This window comes from Heptranchias perlo, chromosome 4 (genome assembly GCF_035084215.1).
Source record: "Heptranchias perlo isolate sHepPer1 chromosome 4, sHepPer1.hap1, whole genome shotgun sequence".
Classification (NCBI taxonomy): Eukaryota; Metazoa; Chordata; class Chondrichthyes; order Hexanchiformes; family Hexanchidae; genus Heptranchias; species Heptranchias perlo.
In genome coordinates, this window is record NC_090328.1 from 25,643,482 (window position 1) to 25,668,212 (window position 24,731).

The 24,731-nt window shown below is 40.4% G+C and overlaps 1 protein-coding gene across 11 annotated transcripts in view; it reads left to right on the top strand.

The window, feature by feature from the left end:
• The window catches only part of LOC137320789 (microtubule-associated serine/threonine-protein kinase 4-like), a 372,901-nt gene that overhangs the window by 343,627 nt on the left and 4,543 nt on the right, over nt 1–24,731 (top strand). For all 11 annotated transcript variants that reach the window (XM_067982619.1, XM_067982622.1, XM_067982621.1 and 8 more), the window contains 12 exons: nt 1,004–1,136; nt 3,083–3,248; nt 5,437–5,538; nt 10,030–10,152; nt 11,332–11,444; nt 12,740–12,891; nt 14,868–15,088; nt 16,920–17,117; nt 19,976–20,202; nt 20,296–20,418; nt 22,469–22,605; nt 24,292–24,470. In XM_067982619.1, coding sequence (XP_067838720.1) covers nt 1,004–1,136; nt 3,083–3,248; nt 5,437–5,538; nt 10,030–10,152; nt 11,332–11,444; nt 12,740–12,891; nt 14,868–15,088; nt 16,920–17,117; nt 19,976–20,202; nt 20,296–20,418; nt 22,469–22,605; nt 24,292–24,470 — 1,874 coding nt within the window. The remainder of the gene's footprint in view (nt 1–1,003; nt 1,137–3,082; nt 3,249–5,436; nt 5,539–10,029; nt 10,153–11,331; nt 11,445–12,739; nt 12,892–14,867; nt 15,089–16,919; nt 17,118–19,975; nt 20,203–20,295; nt 20,419–22,468; nt 22,606–24,291; nt 24,471–24,731) is intronic.

Genomic DNA, 24,731 nt, shown 5'->3' on the forward strand with positions numbered 1-24,731 from the left:
ATGGAACAATGGATTCCAAAAGTAGGCATTCCAAAAAGTTATAATTCCTGTATAGTCGAGCAAAGTCCAGACTGTCGACATTTATTGGAGAACAAGCCTTCCATTATCTATTAGCTGGTGATTTTTAACCAAGTGTTCCATTTGTAATACTGCAGCAAATGCTTAAGTGTAATAAAACTTTAGGAATTTGATAGAAAATGTGTAAAGGTCATGGGTCTCTGTGAGGGAGAGAGAATAAACACAAAAACGACTTCATCCTAACAAAGATCGTGGATGAAAGCAAAATGCCTGAATGTTCTTCAAAGTGATAGAGAATTTAAAGCATTTACAGTAACTGGAGAAAAAGCCATTAGCAGTACAGAAAATTGAAATCAATGAGGATCAGATAGACAGCATGTCGTAATCAATATATGTTTGACAAGAAAGAATTTTAGAAATTAAGGCTGAGATAAATCCTGTCTGGGAGAGTCACAGTCCAGAAAATATGATCCAACGAGTGATGTCTGATTGGAAATAAGAGGTTGGAATTAGTGTGAATGTGTGTAAGAAGATACACCCTGGTAGGAAGTCAGACTTCTAATTGCAGTTTCATAAAATTGTACCTACTTTGCTCCATTAGGCATGTTATGGAATGGGTGATTTCTATTAGTGAGCAGATCATTAAAATAAAATTCTAGTTGTTTCAGAGCTAGTGGCATATCTGTGAAGCTTTTCAAACTGCAATGAAAATTCCACTTTTCTGATGGGTGGGAGTTATCTATCTCCACTATTTTCTGCCAGGGTTTATACCAATTGTAGGCTTTATTTTGTGGAACCTCTGCTGGTTTTCAGAATTGCTAACATAATGTAGTCAGTTTTCATTAGCTATCTGCCTCTAGGTTTGTTTATAATTTAGAATAGTTTAGAATTTCCTTGCAGTTACATTTTCAATTAGTTTTTTTTAAATTTAAATTGTACTGAAATGCTTTTTTGAAGAATTAAAGTATTTTTTCTTTCTCTGCAGTTTGCTTGTAACATCATTGGGGCATATCAAGCTGACAGATTTTGGACTGTCAAAAGTTGGACTGATGAATATGACAACCAACCTTTATGAAGGACACATTGAGAAGGATGCCAGAGAATTCCTAGACAAGCAGGTAAGAGCATGTGGGGCAGTGCATGGTAATAATGTTGCTGAAAAACATCCATGTCATCTCAGCTGCTCCATGTATTTGGCTGTCATGACTTGAAAGCTGAACCAAGACACAACTTGCCTTCAAGTATTTGAAATCAGTATAGATTTTTTTTTTGTTGAGCCTGTCGCACACAAGATAATTGTACTTTAGAAAGCTAAGCACAAAACAAGTATCAGATAATTTGATGCAGTGTTTCATTAATTACTAACTCATGTTTTTCAAATCTGCCTGTAGGATATTGTCCTGTTATAGTTCAGTCCGATTTAGTAGTCCAAGCTTCTATATATTTCGACAGTGTCCTGTAGATTGTGTCTGATAACTGTTTGGTCGCTGATTATTCCTGGTCACCTTTACAAATATCCATCATTTTTGTCACCTGCAAATTTAACTTTCCATTAATTTTTAATTCTGGTGTGCAAAATCAGTGAATTAATCAATGCCAGATCACACAACTCGATTCACACCATTTTCAAAATAAGTCAACTTGTATTTTTATTTCGATGCCTCTTCCTGTGATCAGCGTTAATTAGTATCACAAAGAATTTATCTGACTACTGAAAGTGTGGTTGAGAGAGTCTCATTTTTCCATTTCATGAAGTGTTTCAATGAGAAAATCTCACTTGTATCAAGTGGCAACTTCATCACTCAAATCTGAATCATTCCTGCAGTAACTGGTAGACACTGAGTTCACAGCACATTACAAGGGAAATATGAATGGTTGGCAGCTTAAAACTGCAGCAAGTGGAATTTGAAAAGGCAAGAGTGTGGGGAAGCTGAAACAGTAAGAAAATGTATGTAAACAAGGAGAATAACAATTTAACAAGAAAGAAAATTCAAACAATTAATAGTCATAGAATGTAACCACATAGAACCTGACTATTTAGCCAATACTAGAAATGGGGGAAATTTATAAAGAAAATTTAAAAATGTTCACTGCTACTGGTTAGAATGTGGGGTTAAAGGCATAGTCTGTTTCTGCTCCATTTGCACTCTTTCCTGCTCCAGGAATTTTCAGATTTTTTTGAACAAAGATTATAACTCGCTTTCATCCATAAATAAGAAAATGGACGCTATTGCACACAAATGGCAGGAATCAATGAAGGAGTAAATGGAGACCCATCATTGTACATGTCGTAATCTCTGCAGTGTATTTCCAAAATCTGTGATGGACTACACCCATGAAGGGTGTTAAATTCTAAGACATGGCCCATTTCCCTTTAGCATACTTCATTACCACATGATAGCAATCTGGTCTCTATAAAAGTTACTTTACCATTCTACTTTTCTCACCAATATGGAGTGAATACAAACCATTTTTCTGTATTATGACTCTCATTGATACACATTTAAAGTAATATAAAAAGGCCTATCATTTCATATGATTCAATGTAATTGAAGGCATTTATATAGCTGGGTTCTATTAGCGCTGGATATAGTCTGGCATTTCATATCCATGATTGCTGTTATATTAATGTTGATATAAATATTTTGTTTGTCACATCATTGTTAGGGTGAGTAAATCCTAAATTGAGCTACATTAGGGGTACTCAAAGTTACAGCAATAAAGGAAACTCTACGTTTTGCTTAAGGGATTCCGATTATGAAAATACAAATAGTATAAAGTTCTGCTCTGTTTATTGCATATAGGTTCATGCACATTTGTTTGTTGCATCTCACCAATCCAGTAGACTTACTATTGTACATAAAAATAGATATTGCTTTATTTTAGCGCTGTTTAATTGATAAAAATGCCAATAAACTTAAAACCCTAACATAGTAATATGTAAGGATTGGAAAAATTTAGTTGAAGATTCAAAGCCCGATTTTAACCCTGCCTGCCCTGCTCCACTGTTTGCTGGCACCATGTTTACTTGTACATGATAGTTCTTATTGCTGTTGTATTGCAGGTTTGTGGAACTCCAGAATACATAGCTCCTGAAGTAATCCTGCGGCAAGGGTATGGCAAACCAGTGGACTGGTGGGCTATGGGGATAATTCTTTATGAATTTGTCGTTGGATGTGTGCCTTTCTTTGGAGACACGCCTGAGGAGCTCTTTGGGCAAGTGATTAGTGGTGAGCATCAACGTCAACAAGAAATATCCTAATATGTGAAGCTTTGCAAGAAGAAAAAAAAATTAAAGCAAGAAGTGTACTATGTGATTTCAACACAGAATTTTTTTTAACCCAACAAATGCTATTATTGATGTAATTTTCAGAGCGTTTCGCTAAACAGTATAAATCTACCAACTCAAGTTTAATGTTACTCTGCAATGAAACCTATCCACAGGTATGCAGTAGAGGTTAACATTGATGGAGAAGTTAATTTAGCCACGTTACCTCCAACATGATCTGCTTCACCTCCATTAAGTTGAATCTGAGTTTTATGCACAATCTTGTTTCAGAAGGCTGACTATTCAGCATTTTTTTTATGCACTGGTAATAACCAGTCTTATGAAAACTGATTTTTGTTGTCGTTTGGTGGACTGTCTGCTGTATTCTGCGGAACCTCCCAGACAATTATGATCAATAGAGCATCTGCACACCCAGCTGGTTAAACTGGGAACTGACCTGGTTTCTCGATTTCATCACCAAACATTTTTTGCGTGAAATTCCAGATCTTCAGAAGGAATCACTTGAGGCAAACGTTTTTAAACTTTTTTTCCAAAAAATTTTTGGAATCCGCCCTGCTGCATTTGCCTTCTTTCCAAATTACTTTCAAAATGCAACATTTTTTTTAAAAAAACAGTTTATTTTGAGGGAAGATGCTTTTTAAGAACAATTTTTCAGCAGAACAAAAAGATATTGGAGTACCAGAGAAGTATCTGAGAATATTATCTTTGTCTAGGGATTCTTAACTCTCAGGCGTTTGGTTCCGAGCCAGACGATGGCAGTTACTATAATGCTACAGCTGTCCAGAGAGACACAAGTCAATTCCATTCCATCTTGTTTTGTCGTGTGCTGCAGAATGAGTGAGGCTGCGGGGATTGAGTGATTAATTAAGAGCATTGTGAAGAATGGCTGTGGGTGCCCAACGGCTCATTTGCATACTCATGTATCATTTCCACATGATGTAATTACATTTATAGTGCAACCTGCTGGCTAAACAAACAGAATAAATTTATTTCTAAATTGTGTGGTATCCCGTAGCCTTGAGTGGTTGTTTAATAGAATTGCAAATTAGGTCTACAAAAATAAATTTAGCGATCACTAATTTCATTTTTTTTTTGTTACTGGAATCCAATTAAATTATAACCTGTGATTTATGCTTCATTGTGTTTATAGTGTATATCTATGCCTTTGCTCAGTACCATTTATGATGGCATTGTAATTGGATGCATCTGCCAGCTATTTTGTAATTAGTGTTAATATTTGTTTAAATGATTCATTAACTGTGCAGAGCTGGTTATTGTTCATGACATCATGTCGACAGCTTGATGCACAAAATTCTGAACAAATAATAATAAGTGCCCCACACTTTGTGGAGACAGCTCCTGGCTTCCTTTCAGCACTGCCATCTTGCTTGCAAGTGCGAAGTCTGTCGCATTGAACCCACTTCCACGAACCCGCGTGCCACTGAGTTGGTCAACTTTTTGAATGACTTTTCTGGTGCCTGTTCTGTGCCCCCCAGTGCCAGCATGGAGTACCTTCAGGGTAGAAACAGTACAAGCTAAATGCAAGGTATGCTTTGTTACTCTACCCCAACAATCTGCATTAGTGCTAACATTTAGAATTTTTCCTTTTTCTCCCACCAGCCACCCTAATGGTCTCTCAGAGATACATGGCCTAAAATTTAATAGAAGACTCCAGAAGTGCTCGTGATGTGCTACACTAAGTCTGATGTTTTGCTCTTTTTGCCAACATTTTTGTCCTTATGGGTAGCATAGTTGTGTGCTGTGAGGGCCACATATAAATTTTAAATCAATGTTCCATTAATTTGCACGTACCTCAAGTCGCTGCTACTAACAGACCTTGGCGTTCCAATTTAGGATTTATCCATCAATGAGGCAACAGCAGTAAAACAGCCATTTTAAACATGTCAAGGCCACAAAATTCAAATGGACAAATCAGCGAATAAGAAATAGAAATGCGATTAGTTTCCTGGGCTTTGAGGGCTGGACTGCCAAGGCTCGGATACTGCATATGACTCATAGGCTGCAATTTAGCCCCCCCCCCCCCCCAACCTTCTTAGTCTAGAAATTTCTGGTGAAATTTAGTTTTATGAACATTATTCTTTTCTTTTTGTGTTTTTCTGCTCACTTAGATGAGATAAACTGGCCAGAAGGGGATGAAGCTCCTCCATCAGATGCTCAGGACCTCATCACTATGCTGCTCAGGCAGAATCCATTGGAGAGACTGGGGACAGGTACCGTGAAGCTATTTGCGTTATTAATACACTGCAATTTGCACATTACTCTGAAAATTGCTGCATCTGAAAGCTTTTTATAATGTGATAATCCTTCTATTAATCTATTCTGTTTAATGGCTTGGTGTTCTTTGTCATGTAAACCAAATATTGACTTTTTAATAAAACAAATTCCTCATTACTGCACTCTGGCGACTTCGCATTTGACTAAGCCTTAGAACATCCCTTGGCCTGGTTGAACTGGGCTGCTTAACCTGTTTGCTGTACAAAATCAAAGCTCTTCCTCAAAGCCATTTTTTCAGTTAAGCTCAACTACAGCACTATCAACCATAAAGATATTTGCTATATTAAGAGCTGATGCTAATGTTGAACAGTTGAAGTCCAATTTCTACTGACTTTGCAGGGATCAGTGCTTGGGTCCCAGCTATTCACTATATATATATATCAATGATTTGGATGAGGGAACCAAATGTAATATTTCCAAGTTTGCTGACCACACAAGACTAGGTGGGATCGTGAGTTGTGAGGAGGATGCAAAGAGGCTTCAAGGTGATTTAGACAAATTCAGTGAGTGGCAAATACATGGCAGATGCAGTATAACGTGGATAAATGTGAAGTTATCCACTTCGGAAGGAAAAACTGAAAGCCAGAGCATTATTTAAATGGTGATAGATTGGGAAATGTTGATGTACAAAGGGACCTGGGTGTCCATGTACACCAGTCACTGAAAGCAAACATGTAGGTGCAGCAAGCAGTTAGGAAGGCAAATGGTATGTTGGCCTTCATTGCAAGAGGATTTGAATACAGGAGCGAGGATGTCTTACTGCAGTTATACAGGGCCTTGGTGAGACCACACCTGGAGTATTGTGTGCAGTTTTGGTCTCCTTGCCTAAGAAAGATATACTTGCCATAGAGGGAGTGCATTAAAGGTTCACCATACTGATTCCTGGGATGGCAGGACCATCATATGAGGAGAGATTGGGTCGACGTGGCCTGTATTCACTCGAGTTTAGAAGAATGAGAGGGGATCTCAGTGAAACATATAAAATACTGACAGGGCTAGACAGACTGGATGCAGGGAGGATGTTTCCCCTGGCTGGTGGGGGGGTCCAGAACAAGGGGTCACAGTCTCAGGATACGGGGTAGGACATTTAGGACTGAGATGAGGAGAAATTTCTTCAGAGGGTGGTGAACCTCTACCACAGAAGGCTGTGGAGGCCAAGTCATTGAATATATTTAAGAAGGAGGTAGATAGATTTCTAGACACAAAAGGCGTCAAGTGGTATGGAGAGAGAGCGGGAATATGGTATTGAGATAGAGGATCAGCCATGATCATATTGAATGGCGGAGCAGGCTCGAAAGGCCGAATGGCCTACTCCTGTTTCTATGTTTCAAATTTCTCTTTCTGCTGCTCTATGGTGGCACTGGACAAGTTCTAAACACTCCCTGATGCTTTTGACAGCTATTCTGAATGACTGATGTGGAACTAATATGTTCATGCCTTGGAATGGTGCTGTTCAGTTCAGAATGGTTTGTGGCCATGTAATCTGGAATGTTCCTACGTTGCAGTAAACAGGTGCATTTATTTTATTAACTCATCAATGGGATTTTATGCCAACTAGAGGAAACTGTCTATAGCTTTGATTAAAGTTTGAAGTGAGAGATTTACAACACATAATGCTGTATGTTCTCTATGGCTTTGCTGTCATTTCTATAATAGGGCACCCAAAACCGCACACAATATTCTATGGCCTCGTCATTGCCTTGAACAATCTTACAACAGAAGTAGTATACAGACAGATTTTATAAGAAAGTATGAGTAATGTGCTCATTGTAAAAAGAAAAAAATGCTAAGCCCATAAGTTTCCAGACCTGAGCCTATTCTGTCCTTCTCACCCGACATACCACGGTCCCCTTGGACTCTGCCAGTGCATCAACAGCCAGCGCTCCTCTCTGTATCACCGTCCCCTCTCAATATTTGTGCACTCGTGGACAAGTCCCCTGTTACCCACGACCTTACTGTGCCCAATTACATTGACATCCTTACTTAAACTGAAAATTGGCTTATACGGCAACACCTTATTATCACCTCCCTGTCTGGCTATACTTTCCACTACCTGTCCTGCCCAAACCATCAAGGTGGCGGTCTGGCCCTCACCACCCTCTAGTCCCTGACACCGTCTCCTTCTCCAAGCACCTCATATTATCCCATCCCTCTTGCCTCTCCTTTAAAATTCTAGTTGTCTACAGCCTCACCGAGCCCCATTCTGAGTTTCTCCCTCAGATATCCTCCCTCCTTTCCTTCCTCAGCCTCTGCACTGAGCAATTCCTTATCCTCAGTGATTTCGATTTCCATCTCAATTCACCATGCTGTCTCTTCCCCATATTCATGGCAATCCCATCAACCATGCCACCTTGTGTGGCCTTTTTATTTCCATGGTCTTGATCACAGACAAGGCCATCTCTGACTACTTCCTTATATCGCTCACCACGCACGTCCCCCTACCCATTTAAAAACCCACTTCCTTATCCATTTGGAAAAGTATCTTTCCAAGTCACTTATAACTGCACTTTCAAACTGCAAATTGCCTAGCCTTTGACCTTCCATTCATTGATCTGTTCAACCACTTCCTCACTTCCACCTTTGATGCCCTTGTTCCCAGTGAAGCTCGCACTCTGTCTCACCGTGATCATTCCCACTGGTACAGCCCCACATCTTCACTTCCTCAAATCCAAGAGGCACAGACTTGGGCATGTCTGGCGTACGACTGGTTTAGCCGTCATCCAGTTCGGGCTTGACCACATCAAGCGCCATTGGGCCTCACTCCTCTGTCAAAACCATCCAGTACTCCGGGATCATCTTAGAGAGCAAAGATAAGCCCCGGCTTCTTTTCTCCACTTCCAACTGTTATCTTAAACCCCTCTTTCCTGTCCCCTTCACCCTCACCTCCAACAACAAGGGCGAAGAGCTGATGGACTTCTTTGTCACAAGAATATGACCATTTGTTCAGCTGCCTCTACTGTTTTCACTGCTTCCCCACCAGACCAAACCTCTCCCCAGGCACCCCCTGCCCTAGCCATGATCTTGCATTGTTCTCTACTTTCTCTCCTATCTCCCCTCATGTTCCCTTTGAGTTCATCTTGGCCATGCAAACCTCCTTTGACCCTATTCCCATTACACTGCTGACCACCCAACTTCTCTTCCTGGCCCTCATGCTAGCTAACATTGTAAATGGTTCTCTAGCTCAGATACCATCCCACTCCTTTTCAAAATCGTGGTCATCACCCCCACCTCAAAAACCCATCCCCAACACCTTTGTCGTTGCAAGCTACCGCCCCATTTTCAATCGCCCTTTCCCTCCAAAGTTCTCAAAAGTGTTGCCTCACAAATCTATGCCTATCTTTCCTGCAACTCCATGTTTGAATCTCTTCAATTAGGTTTCTGCTCCTGCCACAGTACTAAAATGGTACTAACCAAAGTCACAAATGACATCCTCGGTGACAGTGGTGCACCATCCCTCTTTGTCCCTCAACATGTCTGCAGCCTTTGACATGGTCAACCACACCATCCTCCTCCAATGTGTCTTTTTCATTGTCCAGCTCAGTAGGACTGCCCTCCCTTTGGTTCCACTCTTGCCAATCCAATTGTCGCCAGAGTATCTCCAGCAATGGCTTCTTTTCTAACTGTGTAACCTTACCTGCCACAGCCCATCTGTTACTGAAACACTCATTTATACCTTTATCTCCATCAGACTCGACTATTCCAATGCTCTCTTGACTGGCCATCCAACCTCCACCTTTAGAAAACTTCAGCTCATCCAAAACCCTGATGCGCATGTCCTATCCCACATCAAGTTCCACTCACCCATCACTCCTATCCATGTTAACTTACATTGGCTCTTCTTCCCCCACGCCTCAAATTTAAAATTCTCAACCTCATGTTGAAATCCCTTTATGGCCTTGCTAATCCCTAGACTTTAACCTCCTCCAGCCCCACTTCTGACTCTAGCCTCTTGTGCATTCCCCCTCTCTTCGAACCATCATTGGTGGCTGTGTCTTCAACTTTCTACACCCCATGCTCTGGAATTCCCTCTCTGAACCCCTCCACCTCTCCACTTCCCTCTCCTTTAAGATCCACCTTAAAACCTACCTCTTTGACCAAGCTTTTGGCCACCCTAATATCTCCTCATTTTCCTCACCATACAATTTCATCTGATTATGCCTCTGTGAAGCATGTTGGGACAAAGATTTTTTTGTTAAAGGCACTATATGAATGCAGGTTGTTGCTGTCTTGCCTTATCAGCTATAGCTATGGGATAAAATTGTATGACACCTGATTTTGTTGAATTGAAACATAGATGCAGCACATCAGTACCACTGATTGTGTTCTTAGTTTTGTTACATTACCTATCTTAATTTGAAATACTTTTAAACTATACTTTTCCCTAGCTTAGACTTCCTTTTTTTCTCCCCGCCCTCTTGCTCCATCAGGTGGTGCCTATGAGGTAAAGCAGCACGATTTTTTCCATGGCTTAGACTGGAATGGATTATTGAGGCAGAAAGCAGAATTTATTCCTCAGCTGGAGTCAGAGGATGACACAAGCTATTTTGACAGTAAGTGTTGTTTTGGAGGCTCAAAGATGTTCTTTTGAGATAAGATCAGAGAACTTCCTAGATAAAATGTTTCAGATTGAAGTCATTACCTAATTTCCATGCTTTCAAAGATTCCTGTTTCATTATCGAACCAAGCCATGATTAGAACATCTGATTTCATTACACAACGCAATAGTTTTTCTCTACTTAATGCTACATGTGGACTGAACTTGAATTATCTCTGAAATCTGCACTTCTGAAATCAGGCAGTGCATTATGAGAAAGGGCCGGATGCTTCTAGTGTTAATCTGAAAACATGAACCAATACAAGTTAGCCCGGGTTTTAACCTAGTGTGGGAATCAGATGGGTGGGGGGGCCGAGGTGACTGCTAACCCCCCTGACCTTGGCACGGTGAAGCCAGGAGATTTGAACACCCGGGACTTGTCAGCATGCCCCAGTCAGTTGTCTGCCTGAAGCCGGCAGGAATCGGAAGCTGGCCAAAGGGTGGGAATGGAATGTCAGGCAGTAGGCGGAAAGGTCCCCGGAACTCAGATAAGTCAAAGGGGAGGGGCTCTCGGGAGGGCCTTGCGATCGAGAAGGCAGAAGAGCATGTGAGGCCTAAACTTTCATTGTAGGGCCAAGAGAAGCACTCCTGCTTTTCCTGGTTCCACAAGCAAAACTTTTTTAAAAAAACACAACTTGCCTCTTTGGGCCTCTTCTAGTCCTGCCTCCTCTTCCCGCTAGCTTCACCTGGCGGGAAAGCCACAACAGGCTTCCCCTCTTAAACCACCAGTTAAAGTTGAAGTCTGGCCCCAATGTTGGAGCCCGATCTGCATATTTAAAATAAGACCCCACCAGTTTCAGGCAGGTGTTCTTGCTGCCTGTTCAAAAGAACAGATTAAAATTGAAGACTGCGGGAGGGAGCGGGATGTTGGGGGTAAGTTTACAGGCTAGTTTTAACTGCCCGCTGGGCAGGCAGAGTTAAAACCGCTCCTATTGTGTCAAATCTTGCCTACGTAACAGCAGTCACTACATTTCAAAGTAACTGTATGTGAAGCACTTTGAAATGTTTGAGAGACAAGATATGATGCTATATAAATGCAAGTATGTGTTTCTTTGATACTGTCTCGTACTTTGTGCCACATTCGATTTTTTTTTGAAGAGCAAAACTTTAATTCATATTCTCTAACTGCATTTAGCTCGGTCTGAGAGATACCATCATATGGAAACTGAGGAAGAGGATGACACGAATGAGGAGGATTTTAATTTGGAAATAAGACAGTTTTCATCGTGCTCCCATCGATTTAGCAAAGTGAGTACAATCGAATGACACATTTCTGCATTGTTAATATATATTTTTAAACACTGCCATTGGGGGCTTCCATCCGCTTCCTCATCTATGTGCTGCCTTTTGGCAACATCATGTGCACCAGTGGTACCCAGCTCTACCTCTCCACGACCTTTCTCGACCCCACCACTGCTTCTGAGTTATCAGACCATTTGTCTTGGATCCACTCTTCTCCAGTTAAACTTTGGGAAGACCAAAGCCATCATCTTTGGATTCTACCAGAAACTCCATGCCCCCTCCTTGGCTACTGACTCAGCTTAACCAGTCAGTATGAAACCTGTTCGACCCTGAGTTTCCGAGATCATAGTCTGTCCATCACTTCTAGCTCCGTTACACCCATCTCCACCCCTACCTCAGCCCATTTGCTGCTGAAACCCGTATCCATGCCTTTGTCACCTGCAGGCTCAATTGCTCCAGTGCTCTTCTGGCCGACCTCATATCCTCCACCCAAAACTCTGTGGCTTTTATCCTGTCCAGCTGATGTTTACATGGGCTTCGGGGTATCTCCAAGTTGGGTGAAGGCATATGGCCTGAAACGTGGAGGAAGGGGTTCTGTCCTTCCTGGCCTCTTACAAACCATCTTTTTTTGTTACCATTACATCTGTTTTTTGGATGAGATGTTAAATCGAGGCCCCGTCTGCCCTCTCAGGTAGACGTAAAAGATGGCACTATTTCAAAGAAGAGCAGGGGAGTTCTTCCTGGTGTTTAAGCCGATATTTACCCTCAACCAACCATCGCTAAAAAAAAAGATAATCTGGTCGTTACCACATTGCTGTTTGTGGGACCATGTGGTGTGCAAATTCACTGCCGCGTTCCCTAAAGAACAACAGTGGGTACACTTCAAAAGTACTTAATTGGCTGCAAAGAGCTTTGGGACCTCCTGAGGTCATGAAAGGCACTCTTTAAATCCAAGTTATTTCTTCCTACTTCTCTCTATTTCTTAACTTCCAAACTGGATGTTTGGTAAACAAATATGTACTGATTAAGTGACTTGAAATAATCTAAACCATGCCCGTTGACTTATATGTTAGAGTTTCAGGTGCACAATTTTGTGGCTTATTTGGGAATTTGGTTAGAAATCTAGTTTACTTGAATTGACACTTTTAGGACTTGCTTCATCAAGAGGTCCAAATGATATACAGAACATCTTCTCACCAGTCCATTATGCTTTAAAACTGCATTATTCTGTATGGATATGTTTTCTAAAATATTAAAATAGACTAAAAAAATATACCAATCAAAATATCTTCACTCTCAAGGTTTACAACAGCATGGACCGAATATCACATGTTGATGAAAAAAGATTTACTGAAAAGATCCGAGGGGAGGAGAAGGACAATACAGGATGCAAACTAAAAAAGGCTCACACACTGCAAGTTGACTCACTTACCTGGACTCCTGATTCTGAAATGTACGTATTGTTAATCTGTGCAAAATCCATCCTCTTAGTTTTTCATTGAGTTTCAAGTAGTTCTTTAACTGTCTGGCCAACACCAATCATCAAATGCAAATATCTCCTGACATTTTTCAAACCTCAGGATGCAAATAGGTATGGGCAGAGAAATACATGGTCATGGAGAGATTAAAGTGGTTTGAAGACTTGGAGCTAGATTACACATGCACACTATGTTTCGAAGATGACCCCCCCTCCCCCCAAACATTCAGCACATATATCAGAGCATCATACCATCTAACTTATTTAATAGCGGGCAAGGCATCACCTGATCAATTCCCCACACCACCTACTGTCTCGGTGAAGAGCAGTGGAATCCTGGAAGCTACAAATATGATGCATGGCTCAGGGCTTGGGATACCAGAGAGAAATTAGGGGGTGATGGGGAAGTAGCTAAAAAACAAATGAAGTAGTGCATAGTACGCTCAGTGTTAAGAAAAAAAACACGTTTTATTCGATTTGTTTTGAATATTTATGATATATGTGTGTGCATGTTTGGAATATTTTTGTTTTAACAATAAGTGCTGGTGATATTAATGGCACTGGCTTGAAAGAGTTAATGAGCGCCTGTCAGTATGAGTCACTTGAATCAACATTAACAGCGACAGCTATTAACCGTAGGGTGGTTCAATGTCAGCTGTGTGTTGATTCTGCTTCCTCGCAATGTCAGGCTGAGCACCCATTCCAGGCCAGTACCTATGACAATGTACACAACGTACACAATGCTCACTGCTCATAACAATTTGAAATTGATTCAAATAGACAGAATTCATCATCATTCTTTGTAAATGGTTTTTGAAAGGAGCTTTGATGAAACACTGCTTTAGTCAGTGGTTTAGTGCTGCTGATTTTATATTTAAGAGATTGTTTAAATAACATATCTGCACCATCACTGTATTTTGAATGCAGTGCCAGGAACACTAACTGCAAGCCTCACACAAGTGCGCATTTTAGTAAATGAGATCGTCAGGTGTTGCTGATAATGCACAGGTCTCAGATCTAGACCGTCAGCAACTCTTTCTAAACAATCCACTGCTGTTGCAATATAGTAACTATCTTGATGTATATTTCTCTAATCATTGCCTTCCTTATAGCATCATGGGTGTTCTGTATTATTACTTGTTGGGAAGAGGAGAATTAATGTGCAATACCAATTCAGTGTGCTGTATTAGCACCATAACATTGTGTTGCTAACAAAAGGTACCTTCATGTTGATAAGAGTGCTGTTGATAATAGGCATGTAGCACTCACATTGTCAATAATGCTGTCTAATATTAAGCAAACAAAATCTACACCTCTGGGCTGCGGGATGCTAACTTTTCATGATCTGAGAATGGAGATTGGAGATTCAAAAAACAAGTCCCTCTAATTAGGGACTGGCAGCACACATGGGGCAATAAAAAAAAGGAAGAGCAGTCCTCAGAGGTCACTGATTTCCATTTAAAAACTGCTGACCTGGAGTCAAACAGTGATGCAGTAGTGCCTACCAACATTATAAGTATAATATACTGATCCCTTAGCATGTCCTCCATGTAAGTAAAGTGGTGTACAAGTATTTTCCATTGACTTGCCTGAAATAGCACCTCCCAGAACGACCTCCAAAGGAAAGCTGAAACTGACATTTCTGGGGAATGGAGAACTATCTGAAGGAACAAGCCTTCCTAACAAGGTCGACTGCAGCAAATTATGACCTAATATAACGTTTTGGAAGTTCACCATTCAAAAAAAAAACTCTTTTGTATAATCCAATCCATTAGGCAGTTTAAAGTATGAGTCAGAACACAAAAGCTCAGTTAGAAAGTGGGTATAAGAGATATACAGTATCTTGTGGTTGATATTTTAAATTTAAATACTAAGTACACTATTCCAGGCATTGCAGAAAAAATGAAATCCCTGTAGTAAAACATATTGTATCTTGTTTGTGCTGTGTTCAGGCAACACCTGTCTCTATCTCACTCGTCAAGTAGTGAGAACAACAACTGTTACCAGCGTTCTGGGATGCTGCCAAGCTTTGCTATTTCTGCTGAAGATGATGAATCTTTGTCTCATGAAGACTCTCACGGGGACCAGGAGAAGATCATGTCTTCCATAGGAACATCTCAGGATGAGATTGATGTAACCACTCCAAGCACTATCAGTAGCTCTACTCTTTCAGGTACCATTTTTTAAAAATTCTTAACATGTGGGCAGTAAAACTCAACCATACAATGTGGGACTAGAATCACACGTAGGCCTGACCAGATCTGAGTGGCAGGTATCCTACCCTGAAGAGCAGTTGAATTTTCACAACAATCCAGCAGCTTTCATGGTTATTTTCCTGGTACCAGCTCACAAACACTGCTTTTCAAACCCTCTAGTTTGTAACGGGTAATTATTGAACATTACCAGCATGATCTAGGATCCTAAAATAATAAAGGGTGAGAGAAGTTCGACTTGCACCCAAAACGGGCAGTGATTGCTCTGCATGCCAGTCCGTGCCAGCCTGACGCTCGAGCCAAATTGAATAGAAGTGGTGAGCTGCGGGCGCCCCGATGCAGCTCGCTGTTCAGTGCCTGACAAATAGTGGCCAGCTCCAACCTTGAGCCATCCCACTTGTAGATCCTGGGAGGGGGGAAGCAAAGTCGAGGGGGCGAGCCCAGGCCGGCAGCAGCCCGCAGTATTATTGTGAAGCACCTTTCGTCTCCACAAAAATCTAACTCAGAAAAAGTTTTGTGGCTGTTCTTATGAGCGGCCTCCAGTGGTCCCTTTAAGGACCGCTCATTAGGACACTCAAGACCTGGTACAACTAGCTTGCATGGCGCAAGCTCCACTCCTTAGTACCTGAACTTTATATCGGATGTCCTACAACTGATGTAGAACCCCAATTTCCAAAGTAAAGCAACCTTGCCTCTATTTCAGACGACAGGCTGCTCATCCATTTATAGGCTAGCCCAAATATAGCATCAGGCGGGCCTTATGGGGCAGCCGAGGTGCACTGGTCTGTTGGCTTTCTGTGTTTATAAACACTTCAGTGTACTTCATTCCACGTCCAATACTGTGAGGACTGCACTAGTCTGATAGCTTCCCCCCGCACCCACCCACCCACCCAAACCCGGTTAATTCCTGGCCATAGTTTTTTCAGGTGCAAAATGGACGTCTGAGTTTAATTTCTCCCCCAAGTGGTCCAAATCTCTCAAAATCCTTTGAAGTAATCTTGGATGTCGGTCTGCATTATAATTTCCACACATCTGGTAATTTTGAGAAATCTTCCTGTACATCTCAAGAAGCTCTATAGAAATGCGACTTCATCTTAGGACTTCAATTATTTATAAATCCCTGGCTGCTGAGAGTCCTACAAGCATCTTTTGTCATTATGCTCTGGATTCTTCACACATACTGATCAATACCTGGAAAAAGTGTGGTATTGAAAATCTTAAATTGTATAACTCTCTATCTTGAGGTTTGCGATTTGAGATTAAATCTTAGAGGTTACTTGCAATTTGCAGTGCTATCTAAATATTCAGATTTGTGTCCCCAGCGTGGGCTGAGATACCCCCAGAGCTTGCGAGCTTTTATATTATGTGAATTCATTGAGCTAGGAAATCAAAATAGTGTTTGTTTCAGTTTCCAATCAGTGGAACATTTCAATTTAGGAGACAACATGACTGAACAGCATTGTATTTTTCATAAGCATCACCTCAATTGTCTTCTCTTGTCCCACATCTATCTAATTTTCACGGCAGCTGATCCTGTAGTGCTTTCTGAGGTTGTTATTTTAATTCCATCTGGAGAAAGGAGAGATATTAAAATAGTGAAAGTATGAATGTCAATGAAATACAAACTGACTTTCAATTCATTTTGAAATATTGCTATTTAGATTTTTGCAGACCGGTGAGACTGCTGTTGGATGTTGAGATTAGTGTAATATTTTTACTTTCATATTTATAAGAGCGTGCACTTGTACAATGAATGGGAGAAACTGATTGGATGCATTTATTTGTGAACAGTTGGCAGTTTTTCAGAACATCTGGATCAGATTAACACCAGGAGTGACAGTGTGGAAAGTGCCGATATTTCTTCAAAGACTACGAGTGACAACGTTCCACAGCTGGCCCGTCAGCGATTGGAAAGTACAGAGAAAGAAAGAACAGGCAAAGTGATTAAATCAGCCTCCGCCACCGCGCTTTCCCTCATGATCCCGGCAGGTATGGAAATCAGTAACAGCAAGTTGAAAAAATACTACTTGCTTTGCAGTAGACAACTGTCTAAGTGTAGTTGGCTTCTATAAGTTTTCTTAAGGTTTTTACACGGATGAGCATATTTCAGCAAAATCCATTTTAAAATTAAATTCAAGCAAAATTTCCTTAAATGAGATCTAATTTGTTAAATACATTATCTGTTCTGTTTAGTGTTCAAAAAAAGGTTTTGAGATGATCATACTGCAAGTGTGTTGAATACTATGATTAATTTTCTCGACATCCTATATGCAGTGAATCTAATTTTTCTTCTTTCAGGCCGCTATAAGAGTAAAGCCTAATTTGATTGGCTCTGGGAAATCCATGTGCTGCCGATACTATATAAAGCCCCAGGACGTATGCCTTAGCGCAAATAAAAAGACTGTGTTCTTTGCTCCTCCTATTGCACCTTTTATTATCTAATTAGGATAAGCATTCATTGTATCCACAAAGTAGGTTGGATTAGATTTTATTGTTTTCAGACGTGTTTTCTCTTTCTAAACTGCCCAGTCCATGTTTTCAGGTTTGTCCTAATAATTTAGGCATTGGTAGTGGCCAATGAACTTCTAAAACAAACACCAACTAAAGTATTGCTGTCCTTATTAGGACATACATGAGTAAGGCAAGGACGAGTAAAAGTAAATGGACCCAATTAGCCCGTCTACAGGCTCAGCAGCGAGTGCTATTCTGTTCAGTTCACATGGCAACAACTGTTGATCAATCAAATGGCCATTTCAAAAAGAGTCATAAGGTAGCCAAAAACAAACCGAACACAAAGAGACTTAAGTACAAATTGCAAATTTCATGCTCAGCACAGACAATATGCCCCCAGCAGGGCTTATTACTGTCGGACTGTCTCCAAGCACTGAAAAATACAATATTCTGCCTATTGTTAATGGGCACACTGGATACATGTAATGCACATCATCACGAAATGCCATATGTGCCTTGTGTTCCAAAAATGCACCGAGTGATTTCTCTCTTGTGCCTCCTATTATTGAAGGCACAGTAAGAAAAAGCAAAAGAAATGTTAGCATACTTCGTGCACCATGATTATGCTCAACCATCCCCTTAGACTTTTCAGGGACATAGGCTTTTCTGGGGATAGAGGTATTGCTAATTAGTTTCTTTTAGCTTAGTTTCAGTTCAAAATAACCTGAGGTTTTAGGAGACCATGCACAGTCTACAACATGTGCATGATGAGCACATTGTTTTCCCAGAAGCAATGCTGGGATTTACTCCTACAATGTTTGGACAATGCATATATAATTCAAAGAAATAAGGTGACCCCCACATGGTAGATAATCTATATTTATTGCATACTTATGTGCACTGAAGGCTATAATTAGTCGGCATTTCGAGCTTCTCTTCAGACTGTAGCAGGGCTTCATTAGGAACCAAAGAAAAACTTGTCACAACAGGAAGCTTGTGGTCAGAGTTTAAGATTTGATGATGTATGTATTTTCTTTAAATAGATTGTTGCATATTTTAGAAAGCTATACACCGTATAACCAATAAGCAAGACCGAAGTTTTATCTGTGGTTAATATAATTCTGGGTGATTATTGAAATACTGTAACTATAAATCATGCAATGCTAATGACGATGGAAAGGATGAAGCTGTTGAATTTCACAGCCTGCTTGGAATTGTTACATGGAAGGAGAAGCCCAGTCCCAACCATCCTCCACATTCATTTAGGCTCTACATCCTGTTAGGATCTGCAGTTTTTTTTTTGGGAGGCAGAGGGGGTGGACAGGATCACCAAGGGACACTGTCCATTCAGAAATTCACACCTTTTTACAGTCATTTTCACACATGGCATTGGTCCAGTAAGGGTCACCTGGGCCAGGTCAGCTCCAGTCAACGCACCTTGCTGCCAGTTGATGCCAGCTCCCACCTTCCGTATCAGTGGTGGGTTTCGTGGATCCTTCTCAGTGACTGATACCAACAGTGCCTGCTCAGACTGTCTCCAATACTGCCCAGATTCCATGAATATAAAATCTACTCTAAACTCAACAAAATGGCTTATCACAATCATCTGATCCATTGGAAAGCTATGGTGCTGAAAAGGATCCCTTCAAGTGCATAGCGATCTTGCAGTTTAATTTTCTTTGATAACACATTGGTGGTCACATTTACACCAAATTTCTTTGTGCAATATTTTAATGTAATCATTAAGCTATTTATTTTATTAAAATAGAGCACAAAGGAATTTTACGTGAACCGATTAACTAGTGTGCTACCAGAGAAAATTAAACCCCCTTTAGTGCTGATTCTTGCAAGTAACAAATCTCTAGCACCAGATGAGTTGAGGAGTATAACATACTCCACGTGCATCCATTAAGAAAACCATGTGGAACATGCTGACATCCATCCTGAATTTCCAATTTGTGCGGCCATCCCACAGAGCTCTGCATCGGGAACACTTAATTTGTAAAATTTACCCCAGGAAATCAAGATTGTAAAACAACCCTTCCTGAGAATGGAGCCCCCCCACCCCTGCTTTCCCCACCCCCCGACCTACCTTCTCCACCCAGGAGCTGGTGAGCTGACCCAGAGCACTTGTTTTCCGTCCACAGCGGGCCATCCCTATGCTATCAAGGTCTGTTCCGCAAAATGGACCAGGCTTCTCGTCTGGTCTGTCGTGCGTCCGGCAGGCTCTCTCCCCCAACCATCCACCCGAAACCCGCCAGCAGTCAAAATCAAGCCCTGAGAGTTTCTGATACCTAATGCTGTTATAAACTGTATATTTGCGTTTTCCCATGTATTCAGCCAGCAAATAGCCACAGATCTAAAAGGTTTATTTTTGTTGTGTCCTTTTATTTCAGATGTTTTTGGTGCTTCTCCATTGGCTAGTCCAATCTCCCCACATTCCCTTTCTTCCGACCCTTCATCAAGAGATTCATCACCTAGTCGGGACTCCTCGACAAGCTCTGGAAGTCCAAAACCTCCAATAATTATCTACAGTTCAGGAAAGAAGTATGGTTTCACACTACGAGCAATTAGAGTATACATGGGTGATAGTGATGTTTATACAGTCCATCATATTGTTTGGGTAAGTGCATGTCAGAGAACGTCGTGTAGAATTTGATGTTTTTGATTGTTATAATAAAATAAATCATTGTTTCTTTTTAATTTTGGCTGGTAGAATGTTGAAGAAGGGAGTGCGGCTCACACTGCAGGATTAAAGGCTGGTGATCTCATAACACATGTAAATAGCGAGCCAGTACTTGGCCTAGTTCACACTGAGGTGGTAGAACTGCTCGTCAAGGTACACTTAAAAAGCATATATATTATCAAAAGATAATCTACATAATGTATTGTTGTGTAGCTATAGTTTTAATGTTCTCATAGAACCTTTTTAGTATTCTTTTATTGAATAATTAGCGATGGTGCCTGAGACTGAATAATTATATACTCTTTGGTCATTTAAGTTGGAGAAATTAAATTATTAAACTGATTTCTTCATCTGTTGGAAAATAGCAAATTGTTGCAAAAAAGTCTCCCCTTTCTCCCGATATTTATGGCACATATTCAAATTAGCAGGCGCTCCCATACATTGGATTAGCCAATGAAAGAGAAACTGTAGAGTCAAAGCAACTTATATTTTTAACTTCAGATTTCTAATAGTAGTTTTTTAGAAAAACAAATATTGTGATGATTATTGTTATATATTCAAAAAATTTGTTTTCCAATACAGTAGGGCCTAAAACATCTACTTTGCTCATCACTTAACATTTGAAGAGCTTGTCTCCTGCCTATCCTAGCATTATTTTACCCTTGCCACCTTATCCCTAATAAAGTGCATTTGCATAGCTACCCACTCTGGGTGCCATGATTCTTCAGAAATATTTTGTCTAGGCTACAAAATTATATGCAACCATTTCCAGCACCACATTGCAGCACTACTTTAAACTAGGTTATCTGTTTTCTTCCAATGCTGGAGAGTTAATCTGTTCATCTGTGGTAATAACAAAACATTAGCCTCTCTTTCTCCTTAGTGAGCTGGAGCATTACTAATGATATACAAGGAGCATCTAATGGAGAACCAGATTTAATTCATTGTCAGGCATTTTCTTAATGTTGTTCAACAGCACTTTGAGGTGGGTACACCTCCTCACAACCCATGGACAAACACCATCCCGTCCACATTGCTATCACCACATGCAGCAACTTCCTGTCACCGTAATCTTTTGTGCTTCACGTAGCTTTGTACTCATGCTAGTGAATACACTTTTTGGCAGAAATGTTTCTGTACCTTCCCTCCCTTTTCTAGCACGAACTCACTTCTCTTTCATCTACACTGGAAGAGTACATTTCAAGGTGAATGTTTCCTGCGAACAGCTATGCACTGCTCTGGGGAAATCATTTAGCAATGTTTTGGCACTAGATGTTAGATGCTTGTTGGCTGAAATACATAAGAAAACTGTAAGTCTGCCTAAGAGGAGTTTTAAATTAAGAAGCTTACTTGAAATTTTTTCCCCGTAATTAATAATTAAGTAGAAAGGGACTTAACTGACCTGCACATTGCTGAAAGAAAAGTAGCAAATGCACAAAATCCCTAAATTCCTTTATAATTTCAGTCACATCAAGTGGTGTGACATCCTGATCTGTTGTCGCCAAGTGTAAAATATCCATTTTCAGCAGTTATTTTTTTGTTGCTCTGTAAATGAAGTGATGACAGCAAATTAGTGCTAGATACTGGATACGAAGAAGTGTTCTGTGTATTAAATACAAGCTGCTAGCATGAAGTTTCCTTTTTTGAAAAGCTGTATATGCAGCCTCATTCTCCATGTAGCAACCCAAGAAAGCTAAATAAATGTCCCATTTATGGCAAGTCCGCCTAGGAGATTGATCACATTCTCTGGCTGTAGGAGAGGTGGTACTAATTTGAAACGCTGATAGATTTCTTTTGTATGGAGTGGCAGAATATGTTCAGGAATGCAGGGGAAAGATTGGGATTGAATCCATGTAATGATGGCAAAGGGACATACTAAATATTGAGGATGTCAGAAATCTAAGGGCTAGCTTCCCTCCTCCAAACCCCAAGTGCTTTGCTTACAAGGGAGCGAATTCCTCTGGTTATATGTTATATTGTTCGGTTAAAAAGCACTACGTGTATATATTGTAACATTTTATCAATGTTTTATTAATAGCACATATTTAGTACATAAAATGTTAGTTTTAATTCTGGCATTGAATTGTACTCTTAGCTTGATTTTATCTGAGTATTACTGATCACAGAAATTAGCTGTGAAACATTTTCATTAATTGGATGTTCACTCTGTACAAGTAACTATTTTCCTACTTATTGTGACAAGAGTGGAAACAAGGTTGCTATCACAACCACACCGTTTGAGAATACATCAATCAGAACTGGTCCGGCAAGAAGACCCAGCTACAAGAGCAAAATGATGAGGCGGAGTAAGAAAACCAAAAAGAAGGAAGGTCAAGAAAGGTACCTGCTATGTCCCTACTTTTAAAAACATTAGAACATAAAACCCAGAGTGAGAAAAGCCATTCAACCTATTAAGCCCACTCCTCATATTATTCTATCATAGATTCTCTTTCCCCACCCCTCCCCATCCTCGCTGGGAACGGGGAGGGGAATCAAACCAAGCTATTAATATCTCAAACCCTCTTAAAAGTTATTGATCCAGATCAATCCCCTTTCTCAACAGACTATTCTAGAATCATTCTATAGGTGTCAGTTGGTTCCAAATCAACTGCTACCTCTGGGAGTCTGTTCCACATGTCCACTATACTTTTTTGGGATTCTAACTTTGATCAAGACTTGAATTTTGTACTCCTGCCTTTTAGTGTTATACTCATTGTACAGGACTAAAGGGTTACTTACTTCAACCATATCTCTCTCTCAGCATTTTAAAGACCTGTTTCAGGTGCCCCAACAACTCTTGTTTTCTCCAGTGAAAATATGTTTAGTTGCTTCAGCTTTCTTCATAACTTGGTATCTAAAGCCTTTAATCACCCTGGTCACTCTTCTGAATCTTTTCTATGGCATCTGTGTCGTATCCAGTCGCCAATAGGGTGACCAAACTACATAACATACTCCAGAATTGGCCTATTAATCTGGCAGTGCCAGTATGAATTGTTCTGATGTGTAATCCAATGGTTCACAGATACCCAATTTACCTTATTGATTACTCCCTCACACTGGCCATATGATTTCAGATTATGATCAGTGATCACTCCTAATGTTTCTTCACACTCTGCCAGTGGAAACCCTTTCATGTTCTACACATGTTTACTGTTACTGGTTCCTATATGCGTTGCTCTACATTTGTCCACATAAAAAATCCATCTGCTGCATCTCAGCCCGTCTACATAATTGGTCCATGTTTACTGAATGATAATTAATTGCCTTTCTGCTTGTTACCTGTCCACATAGCTACATGTCATCAGCAAATGTAATACTTCTCCAGACCCTCTTCCATATTGTGAACAGCTGGACTCCCAATATAATACCACTGATTATTTTTGCAAGTCGAAGCATTTCTTTTGTTGTTAAGCTAATTCCTAACCTGTCTCGACAATCTGTCATCTACGTTCCACATTCTTTCCTATTAGTCTCGCATGAGGTACTTGGCCGAAATTCTGAATAAGCTACATCTACCAGGCTGCCCTCTGTCCACTAGCTTTGTTATCTTCTAAAGAATTCCAATAGGTTTGTAAGGCACAATTTTTTACTTTAAAACAATGCCGACTGCTGCCTATGATATATGTGCCCTTTATAATATCCTGTAGAATGATCTCGATTTTTTCCCCGATAAAGTTGTTAGCCTGAATGGCTTATAATTACCAAGTTCATGCCATACTCCTTTTTTGAATATTAAAACTAGATTTTTCATCCCCCAGTGCTCAAGTGCTATTCCAGTATTTATGGAGCTCTGAAAATATCAACCAAAGCTTCACTAATTTTGTTCACTAATTCTTTGAGAGCTCTGGGATGTATTCCATCTAGCTCAGAAGTCTTGTTGATACTGATTATTCCAGTTTCTGCATAGCACATTCTTTAGTAACTTTGTGTTTTATGGATCACTTTGTCGCAATCTTAAAATAAAGATGGATCTTAAGTAAAGAATGCAAAATTTAACCAGTAACAACTCATACTATTTCTGAGCAGAAGGCGATCACTGTTTAAAAAGTTTGCGAAGCAGCCTGTCATACTTCATACCAGCCGGAGTTTCTCCTCGTTGAACCGTTCGCTCTCATCTAGCGACAGTATGCCTGGGTCGCCCACACATAGCTTATCTCCCAGGTCACCGACACAAAGCTTCCGTTCAGCCCCTGATTTTCAATCTGGTAAGTTTTCAGCTTGCTTGTGAGATTGCTGTAGTCCTTTCATAAGTTCTCTGATTCTGAGAATGTATTTGCATTTTTTTTTTGCAACGTTATCTTCTAGTGAGACTGCAACATTCTAAAATCAGTGAGGCCATCAAGTGTTATGACCAGTTCACAGTTAGGATTACACAACTGAGAGATGTTGTTAACTTAATAACATCTTGGTACAAGTGACGTGAAAAATCTAGAAAATGAGCACCCACTGTTCTTCGGTTTTCTAAA